The 10,751-nt window shown below is 51.7% G+C and overlaps 1 protein-coding gene across 2 annotated transcripts in view; it reads left to right on the forward strand.

The window, feature by feature from the left end:
• The first annotated feature begins 6,892 nt into the window (after window positions 1-6,892).
• MEN1 (menin 1) overlaps window positions 6,893-10,751 on the forward strand; it is a 5,704-nt gene continuing 1,845 nt past the window's right edge. For both annotated transcript variants that reach the window (XM_021685527.1, XM_021685529.1), the window contains exons 1-7: window positions 6,893-6,912; window positions 7,301-7,761; window positions 8,669-8,877; window positions 9,060-9,188; window positions 9,480-9,520; window positions 9,594-9,681; window positions 10,370-10,506. In XM_021685527.1, coding sequence (XP_021541202.1) covers window positions 6,911-6,912; window positions 7,301-7,761; window positions 8,669-8,877; window positions 9,060-9,188; window positions 9,480-9,520; window positions 9,594-9,681; window positions 10,370-10,506 — 1,067 coding nt within the window. In that variant the 5' untranslated portion in view covers window positions 6,893-6,910. The remainder of the gene's footprint in view (window positions 6,913-7,300; window positions 7,762-8,668; window positions 8,878-9,059; window positions 9,189-9,479; window positions 9,521-9,593; window positions 9,682-10,369; window positions 10,507-10,751) is intronic.

Consider the following 10,751-nt stretch of genomic DNA (forward strand, 5'->3'; position numbering starts at 1 on the left):
TTGGAGGGTGCCCAGGGAATTCCAGCCTTGAGAGTCACACAACCTGAATTCTAGTCTAGCTGTGCAGTCATGAACAAGTTATCTGACCTCTCTAAGCCTCCGTTTTCTCATCTGTAAATGCAGGATCCTAAAACCCACTTCATGGGAGGTTCTGGCGAGACTTTGGTGCACTGAGTGTAAAATGCCTTCAGCCTACTCTGGAAATGTTTGCTTCTGCCCACTGAGATGCAGAACCCCAGAGAGGGGGCAGGGACGCCGAGACCTCTTGCAAGCTAAGGCCCGCAGCCATCCTCTCCAAATTGGGGAAATGCTGCTTCCCAGATACCCCGCAATGATTTATCCAAAAGATTTCCACATTTTTAAAAAATTAATTTTCTCCCAGGGCACCTCCTCAGGCTCCTTGCTCAGCGGGGAGCCTGCTTCTCCCACTGCCTGCCACTCCCCCTCCTAGTGCTCTCTCACTCTCTCTCTCTGGCAAAAAAAAAGAATAAGGAGCCATCAGAAGTTACTGTTACTGTCTCAAGAGATTTAACACTGATACAACAATATTATCTAGGGGCGCCTGGGTGGCTCAGTCGGTTAAGCGTCTGCCTTCGGCTCAGGTCATGATCCCAGGGTCCTGGGATCGAGCCCCGCATCAGGCTCCCTGTTCGGCGGGAAGCCTGCTTCTCCTTCTCCCTCTCCCACTCCCCCTGCTTGTGTTCCCTCTCTCGCTGTGTCTCTCTCTGTCAAATAAATCAATAAAAATCTTTAAAAAAAAAAAAAAAAACAATATTATGTAATGACAATCTTTTATGGGATATACTCTGATCCCCCTAAATTTGTTTGTTGAAGTCCTAACCCCAAATAGCTCAGTACATAACCTTACTAAGAAAGAGAACCATTGCAGAAATAGTTAGTTAAAATGAGTTCATTAAGGTAGGCCCTGATCCAATATGACCGGTTCCTTTTACAAAGGGGAAACTTGGGGGCGCCTGGCTGGCTCAGTCAATAGAACGTGTGATTCTTGATCTTGGGGTTGTGAGTTCATGCCTCACATTGGGGTTAGAGTTTACTTTAAAAACTTTTTTTAAGATTTTATTTATTTGAGAGACAGAGTACAAACAGGGAGGGGCAGAGGGACAAGCAGACTCTGTGCTGAGTTCGGAGCCTGACGCGGGGCTCGATCCCAGGACCCTGAGATCAGGGCCCGAGCCGAAGTCAGACGCTTAACCAACTGAGCCACCCAGGCACCACCCCCCCCATTTTTTTTTTTTAAAGATTTTATTTATTTATTTGACAGAGACAGAGACAGCGAGAGCAGGAACACAAGCAGGGGGAGTGGGAGAGGGAGAAGCAGGCTCCCCGCTGAGCCGGGAGCCCGATGCGGGACTCGATCCCAGGACCCTGGGATCATGACCTGAGCCGAAGGCAGTCGCTTAACCAACTGAGCCACCCAGGCGCCCCCAATTTTTTTTTAATTAAAGAAGGGGGAAACTTGGACGCAGAGACACACACACGGGGAGAAGACCATGTGAAGCTTTAGGCAGAGATCGGGGTGATGCTTCTACAAGCCATAGACCACCAAAGATTGTCAGCAAACCCCCAGCAGCTGGGGAGAGGTCTGGACCAGATTCTTCCTCATGGCCTCAGAGGGAATCAGTCCCACTGACACCCTGACCTCAGCCTTCCAAATGCCAGATGGGGAGACAAGACATTTCAATTTTTTTCTGTTGTTTAAGCTGCCCAGTTCATGGTACAACTGTGTCCAAAATGTTCTTTATACCATTTTTTAAAAATCGGGTATCTAATTAGGGATCAAACGTTGCATTTGGTCTAGGCTCTCTAGTCTCCATTAACCTGGAGCAATTCTATTGGCCTCCCGTTTTTGTTGCCTCCATGATATTAACATTTTTTAAGGGTCCAGGCCTGTTATTTTGTTGAATGGACTGCAATTTACATTTTTCTGATGGTTTCCCCAATAACTTTTTTGTCAAGAATATTATGTAGCTGGGGCACCTGGGTGGCTCAGTTGGTAATCATCTGCCTTGGGCTCAGGTCATGATCTCAGGGTGCTGGGATGGGGCCCCACAGTGGGCTCCCTGCTCAGTAGGGAGTCTACTTCTCCTCTCTTTCTGCACCCCACTACCTCTGCTCATGTGTGCATGCTCAGTCTCTCTCTCAAATAAATAAATAAAATCTTTTCTTTTGGTCTTTTTTCCCTATTGTTTATTTATTTGAGAGGGAGAAAGAGAGAGAGCAGAGTGAACGAGAAATTGAGTAGGGGGGAGAGGCAATTAGAGGAGAGGTAAATTAGAGGGTGAATTCCCCTGTGACTCTCTTCCCTCCCCCCATAAGATGAGTTTATGTCTATGTGTTGCCATATAAGCCAGACATCGAGGGACCACCCTCCCGCAGCCTCCTTGCTTCCATCAGCGGAAATCAAGTCAGAGCTTCAAGGCCTTCCCTACTCTTGGCAGGTTCCCTCACCCTCAGCTTCACGGCAAGGGACTCAGGCCTCCAAGGTTCTCCACACTCTGGCCGTCCCCTTTTCTGACCTCATCTCTATGCTCGGCTCCTAATAGCTATCCACGGTGCCCTCTGGGCTCCTGGTCCGTCTTCAGCAAAATCACCCATGTCCTTATCCCCTTCTGTAGATGGTCCCTAACCCCCTGCTGTAGCAGGAACCCTGAGGTCACTACTGCCCCCCACCTTCTGTCACTGGCCTGGAGGTGGGGTAGGTGCTCTCCATGATTCTCATTGATGCTTACAGACATCCTCCTCCCTCCTTTCAAAAACTCAAGTTGGCGTGCACTCAAGTTTGTTTCTAACATCTCCCAACCCACGGATCGCTCCTTTTTTGACCATTTCTAGCTCCTGGCTTCCTGTCACTCTCTCCCTCCTGCTCCGGTTTTAATTCTTAGAGACTGTGCTATAACACACAGATGATCCAGCGCTGGGTCCCGTGACCGTGTCTTCCACTCTGCCCAAGCCACACACTCCTGTAGCCATCCTGGAAAGCTGCTCCAGCCTGCATGAGAGCCACCAATTACATAGGCTGTGGAGCCGCTGACACGTGACTAGCCTGAAATGAGATGTGCTCTGCGTATAAAATACATAGCAGATTTCAAAAACTTAGTGTGGAAATATATATAAATTATCACTAATTTTTATACCGATTACAAGTTGAAATAACATTTCGGACGTTATTTTTTTTTTACGATTTTATTTATTTATTTGCCAGAGATAGAGCAAGAGAGAGAGAGAGAGCTCACAAGCAGGAAGAGTAGCAGGCAGAGGGAGAAGCAGGCTTCCTGCTGAGCAAGGAGCCCGATGCGGGACTCGATCCCAAGACCCTGGGATCATGAACTGAGCCGAAGGCAGACGCCCAACTGACTGAGCCACCCAGGCGTCCCAACATTTCAGACGTTATTAAAATTAATCTTACTTAAGTCTTTTACTTTTTTAAATGTAGCTACTAGGAATTTTAAAGTTATATATATAGCTCATGTTACATTTCTACTGGAAGCACTGGGCTAGGTCTTTTCATTGCCAATAACAACAGCTCTCTCCCAGTAATCTCAGTCCCAAGCATCCCTATCTCAAACATCTCTAACCAACACCCCTATCTTTCCAGCTCTATCACCCCAGCTCCAGTAAACTTTTGACCCTACCGGAACCTACAATCCATGGATTTTGCCACACTTTTGCTGTCCCTCATCCCTCATGTGTCCTTACGTCTCTCCTCACACAGCATAAATTCCAGGTCAATCACTATAGTTACTGTTTTGCATAATGCATCTATTTATTCAGCAAATCTTTGCTGAAGACCAGTTATATGCCAGACTCTATTCTGGGCATATGGGACACATCAATAAACAAAACAGACAATATCTTGTCCTTGTGGAGCTTATATTTTGGTGGGAGGAGACAAACAATAAACAAATAAGTAAGTTATATAATATGCTGGAATGCTTATATAATATGCTCAATTGGGGGTAATTTTGTCCCCCCCTCCCCCTCAGGGGACATTTGGCAATGTCTGGAGACATTACTAGTTGTCACAACGGGGGAAGAAGTGCTATTGGCCTCTAGTTGGTAGAAGCCAAGGATGCTGCTAAACATCCTACAGCCCAGAGGACGGTCCCCAACTACAAAGAATTATCCAGCCCCAGATGTCAATAGTAACGTGGTTGAGAAACTCTTTTCTAGAAGGTGTTAGTAATTTAGGGGGGAGAAAAGTAGAGCAGGGTGGAGGGATTGAAAGAGAAATTTGTGTTGGAGAGTATGATCTTTTTTTTTTTAAGATTCATTTGAGAGGGAAAGAGCATGGGGGGAGGGGCAGAGGACAAGCAGACTCCCTCCTCAGTGCAGAGCCCAAGGGAGGAGGGCGGGGCTCAATCTCAGGACCCTGAGATCATGACCTGAGCCAAAATCAAAAGTCAGATGCTTGGGGCGCCTGGGTGGCTCATTCGTTAAGCATCTGCCTTTGGCTCGGGTCATGATCCTAGGGTCCTGGGATGGAGCCCCGCATCAGGCTCCCTGCTCTGCAGGAAGCCTGCTTCTCCCTCACCCACTTCCCCTGCTTGTGTTCCCTCTCTTGCTGTGTCTCTCTCTGTCAAATAAATAAAAAATCTTTTAAAAAAAGAAAGAGATGCTTAACTGACTGAGCCACCCAGGTGCCCCAGAGAGTGTGATCTCAAGTAAGCTGGTCAGGTCTGGGTCAGCCTCATTGAGAAGGTGACATTTGAGCAAAGGTGTGGAGGAAAAGAGACAACCAACTGGGTTTCCTGTTTTCATTGAAAAAATTAAAGTACCAGGACATGTTCCCATGTATTCTGCCTTCTCTCCAATTATTGCAGAGAAACTGTTCATGCTCCTAGCAAAGGCCAAACCTGCCACTCAGGAACTCCCATTCCCTCCACCCATTCAAGGCCATCAGTCCTGCAATTCTCCCCTATTAAACAACACCACCACAACCTCCTTTGACCTTCTTTCCCCCTCCCCGCCCCACCCACCAGCTGCCATCTTATTTTTCTCCTGTCTTTGCTGCAAAGCTCCCTGAAAGAGTTGAGTATTAGCACTGTCTCCAGTTTCTTTCCTCTCATTTTTCTTGAGCCAAGGAACAGGCTTTTGCTCCGAAACTGCTCTTAATGTGGTCACCAGGCATTCCCTCTGAACCAAATCCAGTCAGTCTTCCATGCTCAGTTTGCTGAGCTATGAACAGCGTCTGACAAGGTCATTAACACCCCTGTCTCGGTGGTCCATCTTCTTCTGCACAAATGCTCGTCTGGTTCTCTTACTATCTCTCTGGCCAGTCTCATTTGCTCGTTCCTCCTGGTCTCCTAATCTCTATGCAAAGAAGTACCCCACAACTTGGTCATTGGTGATCTCATCCCCATATACTCTTCGCCCAGGTTCCCCTTAATGTTAACATCTGACAAAATAGTGATACATTTATCAAACCTAACAGATGAAAACTATGAACGAAGCTACAGACTTTATTTGAATTTCACAAGGAGGGTTCCCAGGTGCCCTGACTAGTTTGGTTTTAAGACTAAAATCCCATACTCCCGAAATCCCCTCAGTCCTGGGCAAACTACGACGGTAGTTTTTTCCACTAATGTCCTTTTTCTGTCCCAGAATTCAACCCAGAACACCACGTTGCATTTAGTTGCCCCGTCTTCTTACTCTGTTCTAACCTGCAAAAGTTTCTGTCTTTCCTCATCTTTTATGACCTTGACACTTTTGAAGAGTACTGGTCAAGTGTTTGGTAGAATGTTCCTCAGTTTGGGCTTGCCAGATGTTTTCTCATGATTAGACTAGGCTTATGGATTTGGGGGAAAATACCCACAGACGTGAAGAAGGGCAGAAATTTGATGTTTTACTCACTGCTATATATCTAGTGCCTAGGACTGAGTGCCTGGCCCACAGGCATCAAAAATCTGTTTGTTGAATGAATAAGGAAGGTGAATGGAAGATTCTGTAGAAATTATTGTATTATTTTGAAGTTTTGAAATGTTCTTAATAGGGGTGCCTGGGTGGCTCAGTCGGTTAAGCATCTGCCTTCAGCTCAGGTCATGATCCCAGGGTCCTGGGATAGAGCCCCACATCAGGCTCCCCACTGAGTGGGGAGCCTGCTTCTCCCTCTCCCTGCGACTCCCCTGCTTGTATTCTCTCTGGCAAATAAATAAATAAAATCTTTTTTTTTAAAAGCCTCTTTAAAAAAAAAAATGTTCTTAATATAAATAGTATCTTATCATACATACCGTTCTGAAGCTTTTTTCCCTCAACAATATGCTCTCACCCTATTACAAATAACTATGATTCTTCAGATGTTCATCTTTTTTTTTTTTTTAAAGATTTTATTTATTTATTTGACAGAGAGAGACACAGCGAGAAAGGGAACACAAGCAGGGGGGAGTGGGAGAGGGGAAGCAGGCTTCCTGCTGAGCAGGGAGCCTGATGTGGGGCTCGATCCCAGGACCCTGGGTCATGACTTGAGCCGAAGGCAGACGCTTAACGACTGAGCCACCCCAGGCGCCCCAGTTTTCCTCACATCTTGACGTCACGTGACAGCCTAAGCTTAGTGACCGCCTGAGGAATGCCTGGGTCACTCCCTGGACTACATCTCCCAGAATGCACCGCGGTTCACGGCCTACCTGGAGGGCGTGAAATGGAGTGACCAATCCCCGAGGACCTCAGGAAGGTGGCGCAGCCTCCACTCCTCATCTACCGCTGGGGAGCCCAGAACAGCGGACTACCACTCCCATCAGCCACCGCGGACTGTCGGCCCGGCCACCATTTCAAGACACGGCAAGGGCAGGAGAGGGCCCGGGACTGCACTTCCCGGCAGGCAGTGCGGCCCAAGGGGCGGAACTCCATTTCCCAGTAGGCTCCAGGCGGCGGGCGCCGTGGTGCCTTGTGTGGGATGTAAGCGCGGAGGTGGGCGCGGGGGACTCAGGCCAGGACTCCTCTTGGGATTTGGGGGGCATGGCTTAGGGGCGCCTTCCGGACGGACTCTAGGTGTCCGGGGTACGGTCGTAGAGAGGGGTAGGAGCGACCATGGAGGGTTCCCCAGCGGGATCCTAGAGGCGCACCCCCATCGGGGCCGCGGCTGCTGGGGTTGTGGGGGACGAGGAGGCCCTTCCAGCCTCGGCTAAGGGGTCTCCGACGGAAGAGGGGGAACAGATGAGCGGAGGGCCAGGGGGGCGGGGAAACAAGAGAATGTAGGGAATAGGCGTGTAGAACCTTAGCTGAGCCTGGGAGGGGGCTCCCTGGTCGTGCCCGCCCGACCCTCCCTCCTCCGGCTCGCCCGCAGGCCGAGGCCCGCCGCCATGGGGCTGAAGGCCGCCCAGAAGACGCTGTTCCCGCTGCGCTCCATCGACGACGTGGTGCGCCTGTTCGCTGCCGAGCTGGGCCGAGAGGAACCGGACTTGGTGCTCCTATCCTTGGTACTGGGCTTCGTGGAGCATTTCCTAGCTGTCAACCGCGTCATCCCCACCAATGTGCCCGAGCTCACCTTCCAGCCCAGCCCCGCGCCCGACCCACCCGGCGGGCTTACCTACTTCCCTGTGGCCGACCTATCCATCATCGCCGCGCTGTATGCCCGCTTCACCGCCCAGATACGTGGCGCCGTCGACCTGTCTCTCTACCCGCGAGAGGGGGGTGTCTCCAGCCGAGAACTGGTAAAGAAGGTCTCCGATGTCATCTGGAACAGCCTCAGCCGCTCCTACTTCAAGGATCGGGCCCACATACAATCCCTCTTCAGCTTCATCACAGGTTGGAGCCTGACAGGTGGCAAAGGGGGAGAATCCTGTCTCACCTGGGAACCTTGGCCGACTCTTCACAACACTGTATGGTTTGCAGAGCCCTTTAAGACCTGTAAGCCTTGTGAAGTGGGGCAAGTGTTATTACCCTCTTTGCAGCTAGGGAAACTGAAGCACAGAGAAGGGAAGTGATATGCCAAAGGCACGGAATGGCAGGGCTGGGCCTGCACCTCAATCACTTGACTCTGCCTCCTCAGCACCCCCATCCCTGCCATTGAGCAGCTACAGGAGACCCTCAGCCCAGTATGAGGCACTAAAGGCAGGAGCGAATCTGGGGAGTGAGGTGCCAAAATCTGGCTACATTTGAGACACTTAAATGAAAGTGAACAGATGAGGGAGGGGCTTCGTGTCAAGGAGCTTAAGACTCAGGGCTTGCAAAGAACTTTCTACTTTGCTCCAAGCCCAGTTGACTGGCAGTCAGGTCCTGGAGAGCCACGTTGAGAAGGAATTGGGCTGCTTCTGCGCCTAGCAGGAAAAGTACGGAGATAAATTAGGAGTACCTACCAGTGGGTGTGTGAAGAAAGAGTGTTGGCCAGAGGGTCCCATTTTTGCTGTCCCTGTTATAATCTAATAGGCACAATAAAACATAATATGGTTGCAGAGAAAGAGAAGGGACAGGGTCAAAGGGTGGGTGGAGCTGTGGAAGAGCCCAGAAGGTCTTTTGCTGCAGCACGTCAAGGGGGAGGGAGAGGCTTCGAACACATAGGAGGAAAGGGATTGAGAGTTGATGGGCAGGAGCATCTAAGGTTTGGGCACAGGCTTGGAGGTGAGGGTGGGAGGGAGCATGGCCCATCACCACCTGGCCCCTTTCCCCAGGTCAGAGCTCAGAGGACCCTCTTCCATGCCCTTCCCTTCCACAGGCACTAAACTGGACAGCTCTGGTGTGGCCTTTGCCGTGGTGGGGGCCTGCCAGGCTCTGGGTCTCCGGGATGTCCACCTGGCCCTGTCTGAGGACCATGCCTGGGTAGTGTTTGGGCCCAACGGAGAACAGACAGCTGAGGTCACTTGGCATGGCAAGGGCAACGAAGATCGCAGGGGCCAGACAGTCAACGCGGGTGTGGCTGAGCGGGTATGCCCCCTCCCCCCACCGTGTCCATTTCACACTCTCCTCTCCTAGCCCAAGCCACCTCCCCTCTTCCTGGCACCACCTTCATATGCTTAGAAGGGGGAGTGCCCCTTTTCTGGCTGTCATTCCCTGGAGCAGGCACAGGTGGGGCCATCCTGAGACATCTGGTCTTGTCCTCTCCCAAGAGCTGGCTGTACCTGAAAGGATCATACATGCGCTGTGACCGAAAGATGGAGGTGGCATTTATGGTGTGTGCCATCAACCCTTCCATTGACCTGCACACCGACTCCCTGGAGCTGCTGCAGCTGCAGCAGGTGAGAGGTGCCTGTGGGACCATGGGCGGGGGCACTTTCCCTTCCCGAGCTTCAGCTTCCCCTTTGGTAACAGGGGTTTACTCATTCTTGGCCTGGCCTTTCCCAGGGTTCTTGGGAAAGTAGAATTGAGATGTGAAAGGGCTTTGACTCCTATAAGGGGCTGGTTCCTGAATTTTGGCCCCACCCACCTGGTGGGAGGTCCCTGCTTGTATGCCACTCATATCTGCCTGGTAGACTGAGACCCTCCTCACCTCCCCTCAGCTCATACCTCTCTCCTTCGGCCCCCCCTAGAAGCTGCTCTGGCTGCTCTACGACCTGGGACATCTGGAAAGGTCAGTAGGGGGAAGTGGCCAGGCTGGGCCTCAGGGGGCTGGGAGGCAGCCTGGACTCATGACCCTTTCCCAGGTACCCCATGGCACTGGGGAACCTGGCAGATCTGGAGGAACTGGAGCCCACCCCTGGCCGGCCAGACCCACTCACCCTCTACCACAAGGTGGGGACATCTCAGGAGGGCACAGAAGGGAGGCCCAACAGTGGCTGGGGTCCCCTTCTACCTGGGGACTGGGAGGGGGCAGGTGAGGAGAGAGGAACTTTATGTGTATTGGGGGGTATCGCCCTTCCATTTCCCATTTTGTATTTACCATGCGCATATTCAGTGTAGTCAGGGCTGTCTGAGGGATGTTCTGGGTTCCCCAGCCTGGGAGGGGTGGGGCCTGAATTTGTTCTCTCAGCCCTGCTTTTTTGGCTGCCTCTTATTGTCCTAGAGTATAACAGAGGTCACATGTGGCGGGAGCACTGAGGAGGGGTTGTTAACTTTGTGGGGGTGGGGGGGCAGGATGGACATTGCGCTGGGCTTAGAAGGCTTTGGTGTTTGTGTAGGAGTGTGTCAGAAAGCCAGGGAAATGGATATGTCCCGAGCTTGGAGGATGGGTCCTTTCCCTTTCCTAGCCCTTGTTCTCTGGGGGTCCCTGCCCCCTGCAGCATGGCCCAGGCCTCAGCAGGTAGTCCTGCAGACCCTGGGGAGGAGCACCTGGCAGAGAGGATAGAAGGGGGTGGAGGTGAGACTGGAGGCAGGACGCTCTGGGATCTGCCTACTGTGCCTCAAGGGTGTGACCCAATTGGATTTGTGCCATCCAGGGCCACTGGGGCTGCTCCCTGAGGTCCCTCCGCTCTATCCCCAGGGCATTGCCTCAGCCAAGACCTACTACCGGGATGAGCACATCTACCCCTACATGTACCTGGCTGGCTACCACTGTCGCAACCGCAATGTGCGCGAAGCCCTCCAGGCCTGGGCTGACACGGCCACTGTCATCCAGGAGTGAGGATCCCCTGACTAGGGCCTCAGGCCAGCCTTTCTTCCCCTTCTACCTAATTTCCAACCACCCTCATCCAGGCTTGAGGCCTGGGTCCCCAGCCCTATCCCCTTTCCATCCAGTCCCTAGGCAGCCAAGGCCACCATCACGCAGGAGGTTGGGACCCCTTGATGAGGGCCTCACACCTTTCCCTGGCTCCCCTGGCCTCCCAGTTTCCAACCACTGACATCCAGCAGTAGAATCCACATGC

Source organism: Neomonachus schauinslandi, chromosome 11 (genome assembly GCF_002201575.2).
Source record: "Neomonachus schauinslandi chromosome 11, ASM220157v2, whole genome shotgun sequence".
In the NCBI taxonomy this organism is placed as follows: Eukaryota; Metazoa; Chordata; class Mammalia; order Carnivora; family Phocidae; genus Neomonachus; species Neomonachus schauinslandi.